We start from the raw sequence: 27,262 nt of genomic DNA, 5'->3' as shown, positions 1-27,262 counted from the left end.
TGTACCGTGAGTAATTGGGGCGCTTCCGCGAGAGCCAGCCCGGGAGAGATGGACGAAGGTCTCGACGGTAGCTACTTCTGGGCTTCCGCAGGGTCTCCCACTCACCAAGGCGTCCACACCGTCCAGCCCCCACCCACTCCCTCAACCTGGACACCCTCAGCACCCGGCAGAGACAATGCTGAGACCCCACTCCGCTCTTCATTCAAATTACTGAAAGACACGACGCTCTCCCGTCTCTCGGACCAACTGAGCACCGCGCAGGAACCTAACTGGCATTTGGTGGCACCCCTCAGCGGGGTGGGGCCGGGTGGCCGGAAGATGATGGCGGCGGCGGCGGCAGGGTCTGCGGGTCACTCTGTGAGGCGCCCTTGACTGGCTCTCTGCGGCGCCACCTACCTTGCTAGCTTAGGGGTCCGGCACGCTGCGTGGAGGGGCGGGAAGGAGCGGTGACGAGCCCTTGGCAGCGCCAATCAGCACCGAGGAGTCCGGGCCGCGCCCAATCAGGGCCCCGGCGTCCGTGCAGGGGGTAGGTTGTAGGCGGGCAGCGCATGTGGTGGACACGGAACACCCGGGACCTCACCTGCTGCAGCAGCTGGGCCGCCCACCTCACTGCTTCTCAGGAGCTCTCCAGCACGAACCCTGGCGCCAGCTTGAGGACGCCAAGGAGGCAGGGGGGGCCAACAGGGCTGACCGGCCGCCGGCCCACCGGGCTCGCGGCCCGAGCCTAGGAACGCCCCTTGCAGCGGTTGCGGGGCCACCCCCGCGGCTGTGCCATGACCGACTCTCTCCGCAGAGGGGATTCTTCCTCAGCGGTTGCTGCAGAGATAGATGGAAAGCCTGTTAGACCGTGAGAGGAGTTCGGGGCCGGCCAGTTAGGGGCACTGGGCGTCAGGCCGCCCGCGCTTCCCGGGATCGTTCCTTCGGCCCCGTGAGGGAGGCCTAGTTGGCCTCCGGGCGCGCGGCGGGCGCAGGGGGCGGGGCAAGGGGGTCCGGCCGGGGCGCGCGCAGGCATGTTCCTGCGGAGGCCGCCGGCCCTGGCCGCCTGGCTGGCGGGCGCGGCGGCGGCTGGGCGCGCAGGGGGCGCGGGGCGGGGGCCTGCTCGCTCTGCTGGCCAATCAGTGCCGCTTTGTGACGGGCCTGCGCGTGCGGCGCGCGCAGCAGATCGCGCAGCTGTACGGCCGCCTCTACTCGGAGAGCTCGCGCCGCGTCCTCCTCGGACGCCTCTGGCGCCGGCTGCGCGGCCGCCCTGGCCATGCCTCTGCCTTGATGGCGGCGCTCGCGGGCGTGTTCGTGTGGGACGAGGAGAGGATCCAGGAGGAGGAGTTGCAGAGGTGAGACCGGAGGCGAGGTGGTTCGGGTTCGCTGGGGCTGGGGCGGGGGCCGGTCCGGTCCGGAGGGTGGCACGTCGAACCCTGGGGCCTGCCTTTTGGCTCGGTGTCTCCCGTTTACCCGGTGGTACTTGGAAGTGGCGGTGCGGTAACTTGATCCTGTTTTAGCAGACCACGTTTTTTTTATTTTTATTTTTATTTTTTTATTGCCTCTTAATTTCACGTGTCGGGTTAGAAATAACGAAGTATAGGTTAGTGTAGGAGGGAAGACTTTGAATAGAGGGCATGACACGGAAGAAATAACGTTGTAAAAAATAAATAAGGTGTTGAAGGCATGTAACCTTTTGTTCACGAGATCTTTTAACTCCTCCCGAAAGGTGCAAGCTCAAAGCAATGTTTAAATTTGACCTAAGGGTATGATTATGCAATTACAAAATACTTCGTTCCAAATGGGATTTCACGAGAAACGCCAGGAGAGTTCTTTTGTTACCGTGACTCTTGTGGCAGAATAATGAGGCTGGAAGGGGTTTGTCTTCCTCAGACAAACCAGGAGCCCCCAGACATTTTAACCTGCAAAAATTAGGTCAATTTTCTGCTGCTTTAGCTAGAACTTAGGGAATACTGTTTCATTAGGCTCTGAAATCACGCTGTCATCATCATCAAAACTTCTGTGTGAAAAAATGCAGTACCACTGATTGAATTTGTTAATATATGGTTTTAAATCTGAGCCCGTAACAGTTTTCAAGTAATCTTAGGGATTTAGCTCTGATTTGATTTAGCTTTCACTTCACAGTATCTCTGATTTTCCTAAACTGCTCTCCCTCTCTCCCTTAAATTTTTGTTTCCCAATAAAACTTTATTTACAAAAATAGATGCTTGGCCCTAGACTGTGGTTTTGATTCCTACATTAGTATAAGAAAATTTCCTAGTCACTGAATGTCCACCTTGAGGATATAAATGCAATTTAAAATTATAACAGCAATCTTATTCACAAAAATGTTAAGCTAATAAAGGATGATAGGTAGTTTGCCTAATTTCTGTTAGTATTCTGTTGTAGCTTGTCCGTTGGTCTAATGAAACAGTCTCAGGTATGAGAAATTAATTTATGGAAGGAAAACTTTTAAATTAAGAAATTAACAACTGGTTGAGTTTGAGATTTGATCAATTAACTGCTTGATTTCGTGAGATGATATACTCATGTTCCACAGTAGTCATATTTGAAAGGAAAATTCCCAGTTGGATCTATTTAGGAAAGAGAAAGACCAGAAAAGGGCAAATTATTTGATGCAAAAGAGAGGGGAGATGTTTTGGGGTGGAAATTTAGGGGCCTAGATGGTAGATGACATTCTTTGGCCTACTTCATGTATTTTTATGGACAATATATCCTGGAGCCTCGGTTTAGTAGGTCTTCCATTAGTGGGAACCAGAGAAGAAAACAAGGTAAAAGATGAATGTGATAAACATTTGAGCCAGTAGTCACTACTCACTGAGGCAGACAGAGAGACCAGTTGACCAGGCCCTGTATTCATTCTGTTTTCCTCTCTATCTTCTTTGGGCTGTCTCTGAAACCTGGGGACAGTTGAAACATTTTTGATTCTAATCCAACTCCTGAAGAGGTATTGCTGTTAACTCACTTGGGAATTTCATAAACTTAGACTTAAGGTCAGTCAGAACACTTAAGATGCTTTTTTGGCCCTCCAGAGTTGTTATTTAGTAAAGGCTTTCATTTAGCACTTCATTTTCCAGTTCATGCCTGAATTCAGTCATATACTTAAAACTTGACGAAGGTATCCATTTTGAGGATTTTTTAAAAATGTTTGTTGTCTTGCTATAGAGACAAATACTCTGCACAACTACATCTTGTTTGTAAAGTGGTTCTGTAGATTTCTCATATTTCTAATATTTTGTATTTTATTTTATTGAATAAAGTATTCTGGATTCGGGTTAACTTTCTTTGTTAAGTGTTCAGTTTGCTTTAAAGGAGCCACTGCTGAGTTTTGTCATAGATAGTTTAGTACATCTTAGATTTTGTTTGCTCTAGTGAAGGGATATTGAGTGGCTTCCATAATGGAGTACAGTTGAATGTGCCTCGGGACAAGTACATTTTTTTTCATTGTATAGTGGAAGAAGAGCATGATTGTCCCATGGCCCCTAAATCACAGCATTTGGTTCTTCTTGTGCTGTTTCTGTACCATCTTGTTCTTGTATTCTCTTTGAATGTGTGGTTTAACGTGGTATGTGTTTTTTTCTTATATTATTTAAGTTTCTATTTAGAAGGAAAAGGACTAACCTTGCTTTCAGTTCTCTTGTGCTTAAGAACATCTTAACAAATAGAATCTCATTTTTCTAGCAACAACAAGAAAATTTGAGAAAAAGAAGTAACTTGTACAAAGTGATTTTGACTAACGGGGGGGCCAGGTGCAGAAATCAGGTCTTTTAAATGCTTGGTCTAGGGATCCCTGGGTGGCGCAGCGGTTTGGCGCCTGCCTTTGGCCCGGGGCACGATCCTGGAGACCCGGGATCGAATCCCACGTCGGGCTCCCGGTGCATGGAGCCTGTTTCTCCCTCTGCCTGTCTCTGCCTCTCTCTCTCTCTCTCTCTGTGACTATCATGAATAAATAAATAAAATCTTTAAAAAAAAAAAAATAAATAAAATAAATGCTTGGTCTAGCGTTTTTACCCAATTGGTTTCATTTATACAAGTCAAACAAAATAACTTTTCAATCACTGTTTTTGGTGTAGAATCACTTATTCTGTGAGCCCACAGCAGATCTTATGGAAAAATACAGTAGTAATTTTTTATTGCTTTGGAACATTAAAAAAAAAATTACGGGAACAAAAAGAGGAAGGAAGTTAAGAAATATGAAAGGCTAGGGGAAAATGTTCCATTAACCCCTCCTCTGTTTAAAAAAGTTACAGTCCATTGCTCCAGAAATTTGAGTAAATAAGTGCCAGTAAAGTTTCATAAAGAAAATTGTTCAGTTTCCTAGTTTTGTTTCTCAAAGCACTTAGAACAATTTTAACTTTTCAGTATTAGATATATGATTAACAAAAAGTCCTTTTTATTTTTGTTACTGTCACTTGAAGATTTCTTTTTACTGACATACCGTTCTTAGATGATCAGAACTACGTAAAATTTTATTTGAATTTTTTGACATTGTCTTCATTATTTTACCATTAACCAGTTGGCTCAGAATTGCCAAGTGAATCAGCTGATGTCTTATATTTCTTTTGTCTCTTGACAGTTATAATAAAAGTCTTTGACTTTAACAGTAATTTGGAATTTATGGAAGGGGTTATATGAAATGCAGTTTGGTTTTTGGTTTTGTTTTTTACTGAAATTACTAATTACAGGAATGGCTTCATTTGAATAATCTTGGACCTTTGTATCAAACTCTACTGAGGGCAGGACCTCCTACATTAGCCAAATCTGGTTATACTTATTACTTTGTTTTAATAGTTTTATGCCTTCAGTTTTCATACCTCTCAGCCCAGCCTTTTTCATCTGTTGAAATGACTTTAGTTTTGGAGAAAGAGAAGCATTGGCTGTCTTTTCTTGATCCTCTTACTAATCTGCTGTTACTATTTTGGGAATAATCTCTTTTGTCCTTTCTTACTACTTGTTAAGTCTCTTAAATAACAAAGTTTAGACACCCACCCTGTCCAAACAAGATTTGGCACAGCAGGCTAAAGAGATGTATGGTGAGAGGTTTTCCTTCCTTCACATATATGATAGAGACTTTGGGCACCTGTGTGCTAATTATGTCTGCATGTCAGCATTTCGAAGTTGAGATCTTTCAGAGATTGTTGAATATGGGGGCAAGAATCATTTGCATTTCATGCTGCAGTCTTGCACCAGCATTTAGATGGTGCTATTTCAAGAATGAATGTCGTGCCTTCACACGACATTTTTCTCCTCCTCTGGAGACTTAGTCTCATAATTTTAATCAAGGCCACCTAGTGACCTTTAATTAAATAGGAGAGGTTGATTAAGCAATGGATCAGAAGCTCTGTACCACCTTAGACGGCCATTAAAAATATTGCATATAGTCATATAGTTTAATTTTCTTGAAGTCTTATTACAGTGTAATTTTATGAGCTTCTGATGTACTTTTAATAAGGCATTTCTGCCCTTCATTTTGTAATAAGAATGACATTCACAGGTGGTGCTTAATTTTTATTGAAGAATGCCTTGCTAGTCCAGAAAAGTGTCATAACTGGTTCTCTGTATGCCTGAATTGTTCTCTGAGCAAGTCTAGCTGTGGTTTTGCTTTTGCTTTCTCCTGAAAGATCTTATTGTCTACTATAAAGTTCCTTCCCCATTTCTGTGCGTTTGCAGTGGTAGAAGCGAATCCTGTCTTGTAATTTTTAATTCAAATTAAACATTAGAAAATATAGTTAAACTTTTTTCATCAGGACATCAGTATAAATTATACTGGCTAGGGTTCTTAACTTAAGCCAAAAGACATTGATCAAAGGGATTAATTAAAGGTGTTAGGTTACTCAGGGCATTGACAAGAAGGTCAGAATACAGGTTGGCCAAGACCTGCTGTAGGAATAATCTCCTTAGGGCAGTGTTGCTGTTTGTTGTTGTTGTTGTTTTTTTTTTTTTAATAAGATTTTATTTATTTATTCGTGAGAGACACACAGAGGGAGGCAGAGACATAGGTGGAGGGAGAAGCAGGCTCCATGCAGGGAGCCTGATGTGGGACTCGATCCCGGGGCTCCAGGATCACCCCCTGAGCTGAAGGCAGATGGTTAACTGCTGAGCCACCCAGGCATCCCTGGTTTTGTTTTCCCTGGATTGATTGCACTGTTGGACACTCAGCTCCTTCAAGATCATGGAGAATAATCTCCAAAAGATCTTGTGCCTTTTATTATTTCCTCATGATTCATATCCTCTACTAGAAGTATCTAATTAACCTCACTTAAATTAGGTGTCGTGCTCTAACTGCTAGGACTTGAGAGGGGGCTCTATCCCACCTACTTGGGATTCTCTCAAATATGAAAAGATTTTGGGCTGTCCAAACAACAAAATGTTCCCTATATAAATATTTTTATCTAAGTACAAAGTTTAAAATTCAGAAATGGAATTTTAGAGGTAATAGAAACCTTCAGGAAATAATGTCTTAACTTTATAGGTGGAAAAGGGAGGGCTTTACAGGTAAGATGATTTGCATAAGATCACATAGCCAATTGGGAGAGCCAGGACTGGAACACAGATCTTTACAGTCATCATCACTTTGGATTGCTCTGAACTTTTCATTGTGGGTTACCAATATAACTTTGAATTTTTGAGTTTTAAAGTAATGTACTAATGTTGTCTTTTAATAAGAATTTGAATTGTTGGGACCTACTTTCATACTTACTTAATTTATTCAGTAAACATTTGAGTGCCTGGTGTTTACCAGGTACTTGCTAGGATCTGATTCTGGGATATTAGGGGATTCATAGTTTAGTAAGGAATGCAGATATAAAGATAAGGTAAGCATAATATAATAGAATATGTATCTGCGTAGGAATAGAAGTAAATGTATATGGTTAACTCTGCCTGAAAGTTAACCTTGAACCTTATGTTTTTTGAAGGTTAAAGAGGAGTGGGCATTTCAGACAAAATGTATTAGTAGTTGGTATTTTCTTCAGTCTTGAAGAGCAGAAGCGTTGTATATGATACAGAGGGCCAACTTTCTTTCCTATCCACTATTTAGAAGTTAAGGGGAAAGTACAATCTATGGGGTTTTTTTGTTTGTTTTTGTTTTTAAGCTTTTATGTATTTGAGAGCAAGGATGTGCATGCATGTGCATGCACAAGGGTGTGGACAGAGGGAGAGGAAGAAAGAATGTTAACCAGGTTCCACATTCAGCGAGGAGCCCATGTGGGACTTGATCTCAGGACCCTGAGATCATGACCTGAGCTGAAATCAAGAGTCCAGTTCTTAACCAACTAAGCCACTCAGGCACCTCTGAAACATTTTATAATTTTTTAAACATGCCTTGTTGGTGCCTAGGTGGCTCAGTCAATTAAGCCAACTCTCCCTCTGCCCACCTCCTCACACTCTCTCTTTAAAAAAAAAAAAAAAACTTAAAATGTTTCAGTTATATAAAAAGACTTTAATGTGAATGTTACAAATGCAGTTAGATATTTTTAAAAGATATTTATTTTAGAAGGAAATAGAGAGCACCCAGGTGAAAGAATCCTAAGCAGACTGTCCACTCTGGCAGAGCCCCCACAGAGCTCCCATCTCAGGATGCTGAGGTCATGACCTTAGCTAAAACCAGGAGTTGGTTTCTTAACCAACTAAGCCACCCAAGAACCCCCAAATACAATTGTGTTTAAGAAATAAAATATTATAGTTAAAGCCTCCTCTATACCCTTGTCCAGTTGAAATCTCCTATGTCTCCCAGATTATCTATCTCAATTTGTTGCATTTCATTCCTTTCTATGTCTTTATAAATATATATATGTCCCTAAATGATACATAATGACACAAAAGTATATACATGGTATTATCTTAAATGTTTTAAAGCTTTATGCTGTTCAGAACAAAATACTAACAGGTGGAATTCTGTAACATATAAAAAGGAACAGGAACAGTGGCATTTATTTCAGGAGAGTATGGTTAGTTCATCATATAAAAATGATGTTGTAGTAAACACTACAACATGCTAATAGAATAAAGGACAAAAAACCCCACATGATCATCTCAGTACATGGAGAAAAACTTTTGACAGTTCAGTCTCCTTTCATGATAAAATAAAAGTTTCAACAACTAGGGATAGAAGGAAACTTCCTCAATTTGGTAAGGGGCATCTACAAAAAACACAGCTAACATAGCTTTGTTTTGTTTTGTTTTGTTTTTGCTAACACATAGTTTAATGGTGAAAGCCTGAAAGCTTTTCCCCTAATATCAGGAATAAGACAAAGATGTGTGCTCTTATCACTTCCCTTCAACATTGCATTCCATGTCCTTGCTGAAAACTACAAAAGATGATTGCAAGAAACTTTAAAGCATATAAATGAGAAAATCTCTGTTCATTTGTTGGAAGACAATATTGTAAAGATAACAGTACTAATCAAACTTATTTATAAATTCAACACAATCGCTATCAGAATCTTAGCACACTACCTTGTGCAAATCGACAAGCTAATCCTAATACTTACATGGAAATGGAAAAGACCTGAATTGGTCAAAACTGTCTTGAAAAAGGACATCAAGTTGGGGGACTGACTCTTCCTGATTTGAAAACTTGCTACTAAGCTATACTAGTTCAGATGATATGGTACTAGCATAAGGATAGATATTTAAGAAATTTAAATTGTTGGAATAAAATTGAGAATTTAGAAAAACCTTTATTTTTTTAAAAAAAGATTTTATTTATTTGTTTATGAGAGGCACAGAAAGAGGCAGACGCAGAGGGAGAGGCAGGCTCCATGCGGGGAACCTGATGTGGGACTTGATCCCAGGACCATGGGATCACACCCTGAGCCAAAGGCAGACAGACACTCAACTGCTAAGTCACCCAGGTGTCCCAAGAACAGTCTTCATTTTTTTTTTCTTTAAAATATTTATTTATTCATGAGAGACCGAGAGAGAGAGAGAGAGAGAGAGAGAGAGAGAAGCAGGCTCCATGCAGGAACCCGACACGGGATTCAATCCAGGGAGCCTGGGATCATGCTCTGAGTCAAAGGCAGACGCTCAACCGTTGAGCCACCCAGACTCAAATGGCACTGGGGCAAGTAGAAATGCACATGCAAAATGTTTAGATCCCCTACCTCACACCACATACAAAAATGAACTCTAAATGGATCAAACTGTTAACTAATACTAAAACTCTTAAAAGAGGAGAACCTGGGTGGCTCAGTGATTGAGTGTCTGCCTCCGGCTCTGGGCATAATCCTGGGGTCCTGGGATTGAGTCTCCCATCGGGCTCCTCACAGGGAGCCTGCTTCACCCTCTGCCTATGTCTCTGCCTCTCTCTTTGTCTGTCATGAATAAATAAATAAAATCTTAAGAAATTCTTAGAAGAAAATATAGTCATAAGTCCTTATGACTTTAGATTAGGAAATGTGATGGTTTCTTAGCTGTAACACAAGAAACATAAGCACTCAAAGAAAATGTAGATGAATTAGACTTCATCAAAATTAAAGACTTGTTTATCAAAGGTCACTATCAAAAAAGTGAAAAGACAACGCACAGAATGAGAAAAAAATATTTTTTAAAGATTTTATTTACTTATTCATGAAAAACACACAGAGAGAAGCAGAGACACAGGCAGAGGATGAAGCAGGCTCCATGCAGGAAGCCCAGTGTGGGACTCGATCTCGGGACTCTAGGATCACGCCCTGAGCCAACCACTGAGCCACCCAGGCATCCCAAGAGAAAATATTTATAAATCATATCTGATAAGGGACCATTATTCAGAATATATAAACACTCTTACAATTTTAGTAATAAAAAGACAATCCAATTTAAAAATAGGCAAAGATTTCAATAGATATTTCTCCAAAGAAAATACACAGATGGCCAATAAGCACTGGAAAATATGCCAGCGTCATTAGTCACTGGTGAAATACAAATCAAAGACCACAATGAGATCTACTTCTCACACCCACTAGAACTGCTAGAATCAGAAAGATAGTTATTGTCTAATAACAAGTGTTGGCAAGGATCTGAAGCAGTTGGAACCCTTATACATTGTTGGTTTGACTATAAAATGGTGCAGCTGCTTTGGAAAATATTTTGGCACTTCCTCAAAAGGCTAAACAGTTGCCATCACCCAGCCGATCCACTCCTAGGAACCTACTCAAGAGAACTGAAAACCTGTGTCTACATGAAAACTGGTAACACAAATGTTCATAGCATTATTATTCATAATGGCCAAAAAGTAAAAACAACCTAAATGCCCATCACCTGATGAATGGATAAACAAAATATGATATATCCATTCAGTGAAATAGTCAAAAAAAGAAGGAACAAAGTGTATACCATGAATCAACCTTGAAAAATATGCTAAGACACTAGACTATATATTATATAATTCTCTTTATATGAATTGTCCAAAATAGGCAAGTTCATAGAGACAAAATAGATTAGTTGGTGTCAGAGGTTTATGGGGAGACACGACTGGGGAGTGACTGCTAATGAGTATAGGTTTTGCGGGGTGGGGGGATGATGAAAATCATGTTTGTTTATTCATGAGAGGCAGAGATATAGGCAGAAGAAGCAGGCTCCACGCAGGGAGCTCGATGTGGGACTCGGTCCCAGGACCCCAGGATCACAACCTGAGCCAAAGGCAAAAGCTCAACCACCGAGCCACCCAGGCATCCCTAAACGCATACCATTTTTATATAATTCATTGTGTGGACATTTCATTTCACGAGATTGACTACAGCCACCTGTACCTTTTGTTTTTCTCCTTTGCAGATCTATTGATGAGATGAAACGGTTGGAGGAAATGTCACATATGTTTCAGCGCTCTGGAGTTGAACGCCACCCTCCAGAACCAAAATCCCAGACAGAAGGGACTGAAGATTCAGGGGGCAAAGAACAGCCATGGGAAATGGTGATGGATAAGAAACACTTCAAGCTCTGGCGGCGTCCTATTACAGGCACCCACCTTTACCAGTACAGAGGTGAGCCCAACTTGGCTGCCTTGCAGGTGTGTTCTGTGATGTCCTTTCCCAGATGTGCAGGACTTTTGTTCTTCATACTCTCTAAACCTTTTGTTCTGGTTGTTGCTCAGAAAATTTGCCATGGTTTCCTGTTTTTTGTTTTTGTTTTTCTCCCAGATGATAAGCATCTCAGTGTCTTCATTACTATTCTTTGCTGTAGGTTGTCTTTGTCTTACTTTGCTCCCCCAATGTGACGTCTAGTTTCTGAATCTGCCTTTAAATTCTGTTAGTACTCTAAAATTGAAATACAGTTAAGTGATAGAAATAAGGTGAGCGATGAAGGTGTGGCAACATCTCTTGTTCTTTCTTGACATTCTAGTTTTTGGAACCTACACAGATGTGACACCCCGGCAGTTCTTCAATGTTCAGGTGAGTAAATTTTTCTTCCCAGTTTTGGAGCTTCTAAGCCTAGAAATCCACTTACCACTGTCCACATGAATAATTTCTTCAACTCAGAAGACATTGGCTTCAGTACACCCATCTATCTTTGTACCCTTCATCTCAATGTCAGATAGCATCTGGGTAAACATTGGACTTTGTGCAGTGGGGATGAGATCAATTCTGTCCTCTCATAGGGCTATTGGGAAGATTAAATATAGGGATGTATTTGAGTGCTTTAGTATATTTTATAAGGGTTTATAGTTATTTTTTCCCCAAATAGTTTAAGGGTAAATTACATATGTGGCCCTTTATTCCAGAATCCTTCAATGTATATTTCCTTTTTTTTTTTTTTTTAATTTTTATTTACTTATGATAGTCACACACACAGAGAAAGAGGCAGAGACACAGGCAGAGGGAGAAACAGGCTCCATGCACCGGGAGCCCGACGTGGGATTCGATCCCGGGTCTCCAGGATCGCGCCCTGGGCCAAAGGCAGGCGCTAAACCGCTGCGCCACCCAGGGATCCCCAATATATATCCATGGTATCATTATCAAAGTTTATAAATTTAACATGTTGCATGCAGCTCTTAGGTTATAACCTTCTGTTTGTATTCTGGTTTTTTATCTGTTGACCCAGTGATGTCCTTTATAGCATATTCCTTTTCAGTACAGATCCAGTCAGGATTTAGTAATCTGGAACATCCCCAGTGAAGATATTTTTATTTAGTAAAGATGAAGAGTATCTATTCAAAGACTCTTTCCTCCTTGGGGAGAAATGAATGAAAAGGGGAGATGGGATCATCCAGAGTTTTATAAAAAAAATTATTTTCCTTCCTGGATTGTTCACTGTTTTGTCAGGCTTTCACTAGTAAGATGTAAGTGCACACTTTCCCCCACACACTGAATTTATATTGAAGTTTTGTTGGGTTTGGATGTGTACGATATGTCTAATTTGAAATTCCCTACTTACTAGTCAATGCTGAAATTAAAAACTATGATACTTGTATTTCTTTGTGTGAGGTATCTGCTCATACTTTTGGGCTTTTTGTCTGTTTAAAACTTTTTTATTTATTTATTTTTTATTTTTTTTTAAGATTTTATTTACTCATGAGAGACACAGGCAGAGGGAGAAGCAGGCTTCCCGTGGGGAGCCCGATGTGGAACTTGATCCCGGGTCTCCAGGATCAGGCCCTGGGCTGAAGACAGGCGCCCAACCGCTGAGCCACCCAGGCGCCCCTGTTTAAAACTTTAAAAAAAATTGTTTTGCCCTTACACATTTATATCATTATCTATTGTATTTTTCCCAGACATATCTATCACAATATTTTTTTTTCTTAAATTTTTCTTTGTCTTATTTTTTAATAAGATTATATTTTCAAGGTATAATGCTATGGGCCTATAACAAAGGATTTTTTTTTTTTTTTTTAGATTTTATTTATTTATTCATGAGAGACACAGAGAGAGAGCAAGGCAGAGACACAGGCGGAGGGAGAAGCAGGTTCCATGCAGGGCCCAATGTGGGACTTGATCCGGGGACTCCAGGATCACGCCCTGCGCCAAAGGCAGACGCTGAACCGCTGAGCCACTCGGGCTGCCCCTAACAAAGGATTTTAAAAGACTTACCTGTAGTAAACACAGCCGTATCTTTCATACTTTGCTGCTTTTAGGTCAGGTTACTGTTTCAGAATAAGGTCCTTGGGTCAGAGGTCCAAGCATCTGGAGAAGTCTTCTGCAGCTTTGTTTTGGATTTCTTGGGTCTTCCATAGTCTTTTCTCTTTCTGCAGCTGGATACAGAGTATAGAAAAAAGTGGGATGCCCTGGTAATCAAGCTGGAAGTAATTGAGAGGGATGTGGTTAGTGGCTCTGAGGTTCTTCACTGGGTAACCCATTTTCCTGTGAGTATTTTTACTACTCTTCTTACTTTCATCACATCCGTGTGGGGCAGAACACTAATTCTGCCTATTCTTTGCTTTAGTACCCAATGTACTCCCGGGATTATGTTTATGTTCGACGGTATAGCGTGGATCAGGAAAACAACGTGATGGTGTTGGTGTCACGGTATGTGTAGTTACCTGTGGCTCCTGCTGAGTTCCTTTAGCTGTGTCTTTCATATATGTCTGGTGGGAGTTTACATGTTTTAAGTGCTATTATGAGTGATACTAGGACCCCATCCATCCCAACTAGAACATGAATGGGCTATGACTGGTGACCATAGTCTAGGAAGATTGAAGGGATATAAGCTTTTCTTTTTTTTGGGGCGGGGGGGGCGTTATAAGCTTTTCATTAAGCTTTTTGTTTAGTTCCTTAAGTTGATAATTAAAAAAAAAAGAAAGAAAGAAATGCTCTCTTCTTCAACGTGAAGCCTAGAAAGCCAGGAATCACCAAAGAAACTCACTTTGTTTTTAGAACTTAGTTTTATTCATTCATTTTAGTGACTCCTGTTTTAAAAATTAGAGCCAGCTTTTTAGCTCTCATGCTGTTTTTTTGTTTTTTGTTTTTTTTAAACATGTAGACATTTACTAAGAGTTTCCTTAATTTTTCTCCTTACCAGTGCTGTGGAGCACCCTAGTGTTCCAGAGTCTCCAGAATTTGTAAGGGTCAGATCATATGAATCCCAGATGGTTATCCGTCCCCACAAGTCATTTGATGAGGTGAGTTTTAAGTCATTGAAGAGATGATGTGTAGTGGCTTTGGAATTTTCTCAAGGAATGCCTTTTGTCTGAACTGGGAAGGGCAGTGGTTCTCAAACTCAGCATGCATCAGAGTCCACTGGAGCTTGATAACATTGCTGGGGTATGGCCCAAGAATTCTCATTTGTGAGAAGTTCCCAGGTGAAGCTGATGCTCCTGGTTTGGGAACCACTGCTTTAGGGTGATATGCCTAGATCTCCCAGGACAAAGTACTAATGACCCACTGGCTCCTGTTTGTGTGAGAGACAAAAGACAATGGTCTGTCCTTAGCATTCTTTTTTTTTTTTTTTTTAGATTTTATTTTTATTTATTCATGAGAGACACATACAGAGAGAGGCAGAGACATATAGGCAGAGGGAGAAGCAGGCCCCCTGCAAGGAGCTCAGTGCAGGACTCCATCCCAGGACTCTAGGATCATGACCTGAGCCAAAGGCAGATGCTCAACCACTGAGCCACCCAGGTGCCCCCTTAGCATTCTTTAGGAACTGAGGGGAGCACCTTTTCCATCAAAATTTCACCAGTGGGCAGAACACTTAAAACCTTTCTGGAATTGTTTCCTTATCTGTAAAATGGGAGGGTTAGACTAATGCTCTCAGCCTTCTTTAAAATTCTGTGACCTTTCTTTGAGAAGAATATATTTTTCAGCTTAGGAAGTGTTTTTTGTTGTTGTTTTAGCCAAATCTCTATTGAGTTTTCATATTGATTCCAGTGGTTGCTGTTTTTAGTTGTATTTCACTTTATAATTAAAGGCTTTGTTTCTCCCTGTTATTTTTGTTTTTGAGCTGTATGAGCTGTGTGCCTTAGTGTGGTTTTGTTTTCAACAAGTTGTTCTATTTATACTGCCTGAAATGGGACTTTAAATATGACAGAAATAGTGGCTTATTTCAGTCAATGTGGTGTTTGCCTCTTTTTTTAATTGGGAGATCTGTGTATTTACTTGCGTACTATTTTTAGAGCAGCATTTTTTCAAACCTTGGATTGCTACCCATTAGTGGAAAACAAAATTAATTTAGTCCGTTGTGTGTGATCAGTTTAAAAAAAGAAAAAGAATACATAGATAGAAATCATCTGAGTGTAAGCATATTTTATGAGACTTTAGTTACATAAGTATATATGAATGTGTGTGTAGGAGGCTGAGAGAGAACTGGTTGCAATGTAAAAAGGATTATTTACAGTGTATTAAAGATGTTTGAAAGTCCTGTTTTAGAAGATAGGAAGAAGCAAGGCTCTACTGTCCATGGCTAATCCCCTTTAGGAAGGGGAGCCTGGATCAGGCTGAAGACAGTATGGGAGGCAGACTTAGGCCTCACTTTTTTCCTTTTATGCTTTTGAAATCTGAACGTTGTCCATATGTTTCCTATTTGAAAAAAACTTACTTGAGTTCCAGCATTGCTGCCTTTAGAAACTGACCATGAAGCAGCTAAGGCATTGTTTAGCACCAAAGTGTGTTGCCTCTAGTAGGGACTCAATAAATAATTTCTTTCAGGGCAGCCTGGGTGGCTCAGCGGTTTAGTGCTGCCTTCAGCCCAGAGCGTGATCCTGAAGACCCGGGATCGAATCCCATGTCAGGTTCCCTGCATGGAGCCTGCTTCTCCCTCTGCCTATGTCTCTGCCTGCCTGCCTGCCTGCCTCCCTCCCTCCCTCTCTCTCTCTCTCCCTCCCTCCCTTTGTGTGTGTGTGTATCTCATGAATAATAAATAAAATTTATTTATTTTCTTTCTCAGCCTCCTACACACACATTCATATATACTTATGTAACTAAAGTCTCATAAAATATGCTTACACTCAGATGATTTCTATCTATGTATTCTTTTTTTTTTAATTGGTCACATACAATGGACTAAATTAATTTTGTTTTCCACTAATGGGTATTTCTTTTTTCCATTAATGGGTTTCTTTTTTAAAAAATAATTTCTTCCAGCTGAGATGGGGGAACAATTATGTATATTTTCTCAGTATATTTGTGGCGAGGTCTTATGAAAAAGGTAAGATTTGAGTTGGGTCTTGAGAAAAGGCAGACTGGATAGAGGAGAAAATAGGAAGTGTCCTGGAGGCAGAGGACATGGTTTATCAAAGAGGAAGACAAGAATGAGCCATGAATGTGTTCAGAGACTCACCATTTAGAAAGGAAGATTGAGATTAGGGAGGAGTCATAAATTACATTAACTGTGTACAGAGTACTTGAAAACCAGGCAGCTGCATTTGTACTGCTAGATGAAAAGTAGAGCCTTGAGCCAAGGTATAGTATTTTATTTGGTTTTACTTTTTATTATGGAAAATTTGAAATGTGTGTAAAAGATAGAGAAGTAGAAAGAATGGTATCATGAATCTCCTGTATCCATCCCCAGGTCCAGCAGTGATCAACTCATGGCCAAACTTGTTTTATCTATATCCTTTCTTGTCACTTTTCCTACTCTCCTGATTATTTTGAAGCAGTTTCTAGCTTTGCTATGAAAGAACCCATAGAAGAATTCTTTAGATACTTCAGTGTTTATCTCAAAAAGAATAGAGATTTTTGAAAACATAACTTAGTGTCCTAATAATCTCTAGTAACAAAAAATCTAGTTAAGAGTTTGAATTTTCCTGATAGTCTATGGATTTTTTTTGTAGTTGGGTTTGAGCCAGGACCCAGATATAATCCAGACATGAAATTTGTTCATACTCTCTCGAGTCTTTTGAAGTCAGTTTCCTCTCTCTCTCTCTCTTTTTTTCTTTTTTCTTTTTTTGCCATTGTATTTGTTGAAAAAGCAGGGTTCTTAGTTGTGGATTTTGGTGATTGCATCTCCATAGTATCCATAGTGTCATTCAGCATGTTCTTTTGTCTCCCCATCCTTTATTTCCTGGGTATTGGTAGTTCCTATTCAAACCTGAGGCTTAAACAGATTTGGGTTGGTTGGTTGTTTTGGGCAAAACCACTTTATTAGAAGGCAAGTGGTGTCTGTTGAATTTAGAAATGATTGGTTATTACTCAGATTCATTCTTTCTTTAGGGGTATAACAAAATGCCGATTTTGTAATTCCTTCATTATTTCTTCATTTATTTCCACTTACTAGTTAAAATACATTATGGAAAAATTTTCTCACCGTTTGTTTTCCTATAGTTTACATAGGAAAGGGAACTAAGTAAGAGAAATGGTTGATTTGTTTCTTTTACTTATGAGTTTCAAAATAATGAATTGGTTCTTTCAACTATGGATCCTCTGGTTTAAAACAAAGATTAAGTTTTTGTTTTTGTTTTTTTTTGGTTTTGTTTTTTTTTTTATTCATGATAGTCACAGAGAGAGAGAGAGGCAGAGGCAGAGGGAGAAGCAGGCTCCATGCAGGGAGCCCGACGTGGGATTTGATCCCGGGTCTCCAGGATCGTGCCCTGGGCCAAAGGCAGGCGCCAAACCGCCGCGCCACCCAGGGATCCCTTGTTTTTGTTTTTAAACACATACCATTATTCTTTGCTATAGAAGAACTGATAGAAGACTTACATAGATATTTCAGTTTTTAACAAGTTTGGTTAGTTTTAATCCATTATAATTATTCTTAGGGATACTTAAATTGTCCCAGTTTTGGCCATTAGGAGTCCTCTTAGTTGTCTTGAGTCCCTTTGATTTGACTTCAGGGGTTCTTTTGTTTTCTGGCTTCATAAGATGTTCCAGGTTCATCTTACGTAGTTTTAGCTATAAGCCTGGAAATTAGCATTTCTTTTGGGAGCCCTAGTTCCTTTTAAGAAAATGTCTTGTAAATACCAGGATTTGGTGGAACATACCAACTCTTGATCTCAGGATTGTAAATTCAAGCGCCATGTTGGGAGTAGAGATTGCTAAAAATCAAATCTTTTGGGGCGCCTAGGTGGCTTAGTTGATTAAGTGTCCGACTGTTGATATGATCTCAGAGTCATGAGATTTAGCTCTGTGTCGGACTCTGTGCTCAGCAAAGAGTCTACTTGAGAGATTATCTCTCCCTCTCTCTCAAATAAATACATCTTAAAAAATAAAATGAAATAAAATAAATCTTTAAAAATAAATACCAGAATTTGGCTTCTAGGTGTAATCATAGCTTTTGGCTTGCTCATTGTTTTTAGGCCTTTTCAGAAGCTAGAACTAAGTAATAAATGTTACTTATTTGTTTCAAAGGTAAATCCAAAGTGCACTTGAATACTTTAAATTCCTATTTCAGAGTGGAGAATTTTTATATTTATCATCTTTTCCTGTGCTGGAAAATTCAGCTCTCACTTTATCACCCTGAACATAACTACTCATTTGCTTTAACCTGAAATACACGTACACCAACCTCAGAATAATACCACCAAGATCACCAGTGATGTGGTGACTTAAAGTTTGTATTTTTTTTTATCCTTAAGTTGTGTCCACAGTGTACAAAATACTGAGTTTTAAAGTTACTTGAAGGGCAGCCTGAGTGGCTCAGCAGTTTAGCGCCACCTTCAGCACAGGGCGTGATCCTGGACACCCAGGATCGAGTCCCCCTGCGTGGAGCCTGCTTCTCCCTCTGCCTGTGTCTCTCTCTCTCTCTCCTCTCTGTGTTTCTCATGAATAAGTAAATAAAGTCTTTAAAAAACAAACAAACCTGGAATCTGATAAAAAAAATAATAAAGTTACTTGAAATAGGTGCTCTTTTTGTTTTTCCTACTGACTCAGTTCATAGTTAAATTCCTTGTTTTCTATTGTACTTTTGATTTTTAGATCCTGCTTTTTTTTTTTTTTTTTTTTAGATTTTACTTATTTATTCATGAGAGATACAGAGAGAGGGGCAGAAGGAGAAGCAGGCTCCCTGTGGGGAACCTGATGTGGGACTTGATCCCAGGACCCCAGGATCACACCCTGAGCCAAAGGCAGATGCTCAACCACTGAGCCACCCAGGCATCCCTAGATACCACTTTTTTAAATTTAATTTTGCTTTATTAGATTATGAAAAAAATTGTGCTTCCAAAGTCAAATTTATAAGAACTATTCAGAGTCATTTTGCTTATTATATTCCTGTTCCTTCCATTCAGTTCCTTCCTTTTTCCAGTGGATAATCATTGTTTTTGGGTTTCCTTTTTTAAAATATAAGCAGTGGTGGGTGAGTGAGAACCTGACTCCCCAATCCAAGTGTTTTATGGGAAGAGTGAAGTCTTTTATATGTATTAACTCGTTTAGTCTTACAGCCAACCTTCGGGTAGATACTGTTCCATTTCCACTGTACAGATTTTACCTCTCTCCTCTCTTTACTTCCATAGTATTCAGTCTGTCTCTGTTGTGGCATCCAGTCTATTAATTGAAAGCTCTGAGGGCAGGGACTAGCACATTTTTGTGTGCTCTACAGCACCTAGCACAGTGCCAGACATGAAGACATTTAGACATATATTGAATAAATGAATAAAATATTAAAACATTCAGGGGGAAAAAAAAAAGATGGACTTTGGAGTAAAAGCATGGGAATTTAAAGTTATAGTTCAACCATCTGGAGTTGTGACCCGTCTCCTTTGAAAAGGGCAGACATAAAAGTGGTTACCTCTTACCCCCGTTGGGAGGAGCATAATTGGTTCAGATCTCTGTAAGGATCAGGGGCACCTGGAAATCTCCTGAATCCCCTGTCCTTCACCGTAATAGGCAATGAGAGGGCTGAGCCAAAGAATGAGTGCTTAGGCCCTGCAGTCAGAATCAAGGGTTCATCTTGGCTGTCATTGAGTATGTAGGTGACCTTGGACAAAGTTACTTAACTTTGTGCTCAGTTTCCTCCTCTGTAAAATGGAGTGGCAATACCTACATTAAAGGATTGTTGCAAGTTAGAAGCAGTTCCTGGCACACCGTTAAGTGCTCTATAAATGTTTGCAGTTACTAGTCATAGTAGTAGTAGAGTTATACCATTTTGATAAAGATTAAGACCTGTAAACATTTGGGAGTATGTGTTGGGAATTTCAAGACCACCCCACATTTGAAAATTCACTAGAAGGACTCCAGTCTCAGCATATAGTTATACTCATTACTAAGATGTATCATAGTCATGTAGTAAGGGTACACAGCAGCATCATGAGGGAAGAGACAGAGTCTGTAGGAATCCATGTGTAGGCTTCCTCTTGCTTACTCACTCTCCTGTAAGAGGTCACACAGAGCACATTCTCCTTCCAGCAGCAAAAATATAGCAACATGTATATGATGTTTCTGCCCAGAGAAGCCCATTGGAGGCTCTGTACCCAAGATTTTTTATTGGGATTTGGTCACATAGGGATCCTCTCCATAGCACATACCAAAATTCTAGATGCGCCAGAAAGAAAGCAAGTATTTAGCATAAACTGGATGTAGTGTTTGTACGAACAGACGACACAGGGAGCCTCTCTACCAGTTAACTGTCGACTGGGAATACTCTGGGAGCCAAATTCCCAAACACCACCTGAGGGTCAGCCTTGCAAGCTGGCCTTTCTACAGATAGCGACCTATGCAGTTTTCAGTATTAACTCTTGCACAGGGTAAAAAAATGGCACCAGAATGAGATCATGATTATTCTGTGGTATTGGATGTGGAAGCTCTGGTGAGTAATTCAAGTATCACTGTTTTTGCTGTTTTTTCTTTTCCAGAATGGCTTTGACTACTTGTTGACATACAGTGACAATCCCCAGACTGTGTTTCCTCGCTACTGTGTTAGTTGGATGGTTTCCAGTGGTGAGTGGGTACTTGTATACAGGGCCTGGAACCTGGGTTGATCACTTTGTTTCTCTCTAGCTCTTAATGGCAAGCAAGAGGATTAGTGCTTGTCTCATGGGAACACTATTAGAGAAATTAAACATCCTTCAAAATCTATTCTTGAATATTATGAAGATAGTGAAGCCTCCAACTGGGGTTTGGAGGGATGAAAATTGGGGAGTCCCAGAAAACATGTGTCTAGAAGGGAGTTTTAAGAAGAACATTTGCTAAATTCCTCAAACACAGACTGTGTACCTTAATGCATTTAACATTTTTTCTTTTTTTAGATAGTGTTGGAGGCCATAAAATCTAGGGTAGAAAATGTGGTCGTTATAGGACAGTAATCTGGAAGAAGGGGCCACCACGTGTCTTGACAAAGGCTACACATCACAGCTATAACTGCCATCTTTTCTTTCCAATTCCTTTCTTTAAAAAGCATTCTGACATGATTTTCTTCTGCTTTTCTATAGACAGCTTCTGATTCCTCAGGAGAATGGAGAGAAGATTAAGTGTTTCTCTTTGGTACTTAAATAAAATTGGCAAATAATAGGCTATGCTACTGATAACTGAATTTAATCACCTAAAAGCCTTTTGGGATTTATGTGGCTTGATTGGTACCCTTTTCAAAGGATCTCAGAGGTCATGGCTTCTTTTCACTCCCCAAACATTTTGGGAGGCAACTATCACTCAACAGGTTGTCAATCAGGTTGTAATCTCTATAAGAAGGAATTGGCTCCCTGCCATGAAAGAAATAGGGCTTTCTAATTTTGAGCCTACTTTTGGTTTATATTTTAGCCTACCCAGATTTCCCTCTCTCCAACCAGGCATGCCAGATTTCCTGGAGAAACTGCACATGGCCACTTTGAAAGCCAAGAACATGGAGATCAAAGTAAAGGACTACATCTCGTCCAAGCCTCTGGAAACGAGTAGTGAAGCCAAGGCTACCACCCCGTCTTCTGAGCGGAAAAATGAGGGTAGTTGTGGCCCTGCCCGGATCGAATATGCTTGAAGGGCTTTGGGATAAGGAGGGACAGGCTACTTCTAGCCCTGTCTTGGTCCCTTTTCTGCTACAGAATGGGAACACATATTAGAAGGCATCTGCTGTAACCACCAGTGCAAGATAACTCAGTAACTGGTGTCCAATTTCATTCAGAGCCCTTGTTGCTCTTTATCAAAACAGAAGAAGGAGGCATCCATGGGGGCGTTGTCATATTCTCAGGCCAAGCATTTTGCGATTCAGTATTTCACTGAGCTAATCTGGAACAAGCCTCTCACCTCAGGCCAGAAGAAGACAACTTCTTTTTGCTTCCTCTGAGTAGTTTCCTCTGCCAACATTCCAGTTCCCACCATCGGTTCTGCAGCACTTGGGATTTCCTTCAGTTCTGGAGGTCCAACTGGAAAGTGCAGTTGGCTGGTTGAGTCTTCAGTGAGGGGTCATTGGGAATGCTCTTGGTAACTGTCCTAGTGTTGAATGGATGTGAACTGTTGCTTGGCAGTGTAAGTGCCTTGTCCTCACCCTGCTTCTGTCTTTAGGGACATCAAGTTTGTACCAAGAAATTTCTCTCTGTCTCCCAAATACCACCCCATTGACTCGCCCTACCCAAAGCAGTTTCCTTTGCATTGGCCAGTTCTGTATTCATGCACTATATTTGGATCATCGCCTCGCCTCCTTCCTTAGCTCATCCACCAAGAACACTGGGAAATGAGTCCTTTTAGATGGTAGCTTTCGGTGTCATCAATGTTTTGATAGAGTTAGTGGCGATACTTAAAACATCACACTTAGGGTTTTTTTTTTTTTTAACCTTTGTGTCAAAAAGTAGGAATTGGAAGTGGAATAGGATTTCTCCATAGTCCCACTCTATAGAAAACACAGTTTTGATTCAGGCATTATTTTTCACACTTCAGATTTGACTGGATGCTGAAGACTTGTCCATCTTGGAAGGCTAAAGGCAGAGGAATGGGGGTTGCGCCACTCCCTTGGAGCTCTCAGAGCAGTAGACAAGTCGTGTGAACAGATAGATGTAATCTTGCCCTAAATACTAATATAATGGGGGTGTGGTTTATGTGACCCCTTGTTCCTCTGCAAAGTTTTTCTTCCTCTCTTCAGAGTTAAAATGAAAGCAAACTATGCTGTTGGGATAAAGTCACAATCAGATGGTATCAGTTTGGCCTGGCTGATTTTGCTTTGGTTTTGCTGCAATCTGACAGGAGAATAGGGATCAAGTTTTAAATAACTCCCACCTCTTTTTTTCCCTAGAATGTAAATGGATGGATTCTTCCCTTTTTTCCCCACTTGCTACCCTTTTGTGTTGAAAGGGAGATCTAAACTTCAGACTAACTCAAACCCCTCAACATTTTTGTTGCCTGTTAAGTTTTGTGCCAAGGATATAACTGCCCCCATGTTTCGTGTCTTGCCTTCTCTCAGTGATTGGCAGAACAGAGACATATGTTGAGTAGTCCCAGCTTTTCATTGATCATTTGTCTCTTCTCATCCCCAGGACTTGACAGAAGCCAGGGAAAGGTTCCTGGGTTATGTCTGAACATACCTGTGATTGTTGGGGTATGGATGGGTGTGGGCAAGAGTGTATGAATGCACAGGCGTTAAGGAGCTGTGTGTTGCTCATGTTCTGATTTTTGCAACTCGACTCTGTGCTTGGAGTCGGTCTGTACAATTATTATGTCATTGTAATGATTTCACTTCTAACTGTGACATTTTTATCAAATGTGTGAATAAATATATAAAGATTGGTACAAAAGAGTGTTTGTCTTTGGACATATGGTGGGAAATCTTGTATATTGAGCTGCTTGTTTCTTCCTGTTCGGAAAGTTGAAGAGTATTTCTACATAGGGCTGGCACATGAAAGTAGCAGGGTGTGGTCTTCCTTGGTAGGGGCTGACACACAACTAACCACCTTGCCTTGACCATGAGCCCTTTCTAGATGACCAGTTTGGCAACTGAAAACAAACCATCTATTTCTACTTCCTTGTCTTGATCTACTAACCCATATCCTTTGCTTTTAAAGAAGGATCAACTTGAGGAAACCGTGTTTGAGCTTTGCTGACACTGAAACTTGGGAGGGAGCAAGGAAAGACAGAGAAGATTTGAGCATGCCAGGTCTAGTGTAGGAGGCAGACCAGGGCCCTGGCTGGAGAGGGAGGGTGGTGAGCTCAAGCCCCACTTAGCTTGGTGGGAAGGCAGTTTTGCTAGAGTGTCAGTTTGTTGCAAGGCAATTGATATGTTAGAGACACTTTAGAGCATCACCTAGGTTTTGAGTTTATGTGTGATTCTGCCTGTGGGAAACAATAGGTGAATACAAATGTACACCTGAACTGTTAAAACTCTTTTCTCTAGATTGTTCTATAAGATGATCACTGGAAAGCCATCTCTACTTGTAGACTACTTGTTAGATGTGTGTTTATGGGTGCCCATGCATCTGTATAATCTTAAATTTGGGAAGTTGGTGGTTCTGGCCTCTGCTGTGTTGCAGAGGCCCCCTACATGTGACATCCCTGGTGTGGTTCTCTAGGCGCTGTATTAACACTTCCACTGAGAAGCACCTGTTCTTACTGAGCAACATTTCCATTGTTGGACAGTTCTTTCAGGAAGTTCTGTACATTGAGACCAAATGTGCCACCTCAGCGTCTACCCATGAGTCAAGTGGGTCAAGCCCTGTCTTTGGAGCGACACGAGGAAAATGTTTTCATGGGATAATACTTCACATTTTTGAAGACCGTGCTCGTGTGACCCTAACCTTTTCCCAGGCTTCATGTCACCAGCAGCTTCAAAAGTCCTTCCAACTCTTTATTTTGAAAAATTTCATATATATTGAAACATTGAAAGTAATAATAAAACCTTGTATACCCTTTCCCTACCTTTGCTGGTTGTTAAACTTGCTATGGTGTATGCTTTGTCTTTATAAATAGACTTTGCTGTGGACTGAACTGTGTCTCCTTAAAATTCATATGCTGAAGTCCTAAAGCCCCAATGTGAGTTTTAGAGATGGGGCCTCTGGGAGGGGATTAGATTTAGATGAGGGTGTGAGAGTGAAGCCCTCACTGATGGGATTAGTCCCCTTAGAAGAAATGCCAGAAGTTTGCTTGTTCTCCCTCTACTATTGGGAGGAAACAGGTAGCTATTGCAAGCCAGGGACAGTGTTTCACCAGGGAACAGAATTGGGCAGCATCTTGATCTTGGACTTTCAGCCTCCAAAACTGTAAAAAATAAAGTTATGTTTAAGTGATCCAGTCTGTGGTATTTTGTTATGGTAGCCTGAGTACTTTTCATGACCTTTTGAAAATAAGTTGCAAACATCAGGATATTTCCCCTCTGAACAGGTGTATGTTAATGCTTTTTTATGATATAATAAAGATTTCTTTGTAACCATACTAAGTAGCACATAAATAGCATATCTAATTTTTAAAAATGATTTATATTTATTTGAGAGTACAAGCAGGAGGGGCAGAGGGAGAGCGTTTTAAGCAGATCACACTGAATATGGAGCCCAATGTAGGGCTCGATCTCACAACCCTGAGGTCACTACCTGAGCTGATACCAAGAGTCAGATGCTTAATGGACTACACCACCCAGGCATCCTTTAATATCTAGTAATTCAGTCCATATTAAAATTTCCCCAGGTGTCCCCCAAATGACTTAACAGCACACTGCCCCCCCCCCCTCTCCAATCCAGGATCCAATTCAGTATCCTGTATTGTGTTGGTAGCTAAGTAGGTAAGTCAACAGTAGCCTGCCTGTTTGTAGCTTCTTGGGTGCTTCTGGTAGTATGGTGCAGTGCAGTGGTTCTTAAACTTGACTTCCTGGGAGCTTTGAAAACTCCCATGCCATGGTCTCACCCCAGAACGATTATATCAGAATTGGTGAGGGTGTAAGTATTGAATGTTAATGCAATCAGATTTTTAAAACAGGCTACAATCTCAATCTGTACACTTTAAAAACAAGCTGAGGTGTTAATAATTTGTCACCAGTCTTGTCACTCTGTTGGCTTACGTAGGGCTTGGGATCAGCTAATAATAGCCACCATTACTGAGCACTTGTGCTGGACACCATGCTTCATGCTTTCATGCAGGACCTCGTTTCATCCTATCAAAGCACTGTGAGTGTGTAGCTATCCTTGTTCTATAAGCAAGGAAATGGTATCAGATATTAAGGAATTCTCTTGCTCAGGGCCATACAGGAAGTAACAGCCAGGGTGCAGATCTAGCTTTGACCTCTCCAAAGACTCATAGCAGCATGTCTTCACACTTAGGTTTCTCATAAGTACTGTCATGCTAGATTCCTTCCCAGGGTGATTGACTTGGAACCTGGAACATAGGTTTTCTTTTTATCCATTCTTGTTAAATTTTGTGTGTTTTATATGGTTTAAGCCTCCTTCTTAACCTGCTAGCTCCACATCCAATTGCTAATTAGTGGTGCTTTTTCTATGAGTATCAGAAACAAGTGTTTTTTCCCTAAAAACTTTGGGATATATACCACTGCCATGACACATGGGTTGATATAAAGGGATAGGGTGGTTTGCTTGGGGACATCTTGAGGTAGCAACCAGTCTCAGCATGGTAGAACAGGAATCTGGGAATTGCTTTCAGAATGAAAATCTGAGAACTCTGATTTCTAATAAACTTGAAAGAGTAAGAAATTACAGCATGTGGATGGAAGTGATCTTTAAAAAAATTTTTTTTAAGATTTTAAGTAATCTCAACTCAGGGCTTGATCCCAGGACCCCCAGATCATTACCTGAGCCAAAATCAAGAGTCAGCTGCTTAACCAGTAGAGCCACTCAGGCGCCCCTGGAAGTGATCTTAATGTAAAATATATATTTGTTCCTACAAACCTCTGGCTACTTGATAGAGCATTATTCCAAAAGAACTGCTAGGCCACACACTGTCACAGTTGCTGGTTTTTTTGTTTTTTGTTTTTGTTTTTTTGAGATTTTATTCATGAGAGACACAGAGGCAGAGACATGGGCAGAGGAAGAAGCAGGCTCCTTGCAAGAAGCCCAATGTGGTACTCAATCCTGGACTCCGGAATGACAACCAGAGCCAAAGGCAGACGCTCAACCTCTGAACCACCCAGGCATCCCTGTCACAGTTGCTTTTAATAATCTCATGGTTAAAAAAAAAAAAAAAAAAAAAAAAAAATCTCATGGTTGATTCTGATCCACAAATGTCCTTAAAATTTTTTTGGATAACAGAAATGACCTAATGTTAGTATCTCCTTTTAAAAGCCTAAGCATACCTAAAAAGGTAGGGTGGGTGATTCAAAGTAGTAATATTGATGTTTTGAAGTTTATGCATTTTATCATATCCTAAGACTGCTGTGTGAGAGTTAGGATTATCTTCAACCTCGAGGAACAGAAACCCACAATATGAAACAAAACTAATGTTTTCTTGTGAACATCGCCAGTCGAGGGCTGGTAACTTTGCAGTCTTTCCAGACCCAGGCTCCTGCTATCTTGTTCCACCTTCAACATCTATTGCATCTGAATCTCTGAGGGTGAGACCCAAGC

The 27,262-nt window shown here is 40.8% G+C and overlaps 1 protein-coding gene across 1 annotated transcript; it reads left to right on the top strand.

The window, feature by feature from the left end:
- The first annotated feature begins 43 nt into the window (after positions 1-43).
- STARD7 (StAR related lipid transfer domain containing 7) lies at positions 44-24,982 on the top strand. Its single transcript, XM_041756048.1, is given in 9 exon segments — positions 44-1,076; positions 1,078-1,331; positions 10,753-10,961; positions 11,320-11,369; positions 13,166-13,276; positions 13,357-13,439; positions 13,933-14,032; positions 20,636-20,720; positions 21,566-24,982. Coding segments are annotated over 9 exon segments (1,143 nt in total). The 5' UTR covers positions 44-1,010; the 3' UTR covers positions 21,751-24,982.
- Positions 24,983-27,262: the final 2,280 nt, after the last annotated feature.

Source organism: Vulpes lagopus, chromosome 5 (genome assembly GCF_018345385.1).
Source record: "Vulpes lagopus strain Blue_001 chromosome 5, ASM1834538v1, whole genome shotgun sequence".
Classification (NCBI taxonomy): Eukaryota; Metazoa; Chordata; class Mammalia; order Carnivora; family Canidae; genus Vulpes; species Vulpes lagopus.
The sequence above is the reverse complement of the archived record's forward strand: the minus strand, read 5'-3'. Positions and strand labels throughout refer to the sequence as shown.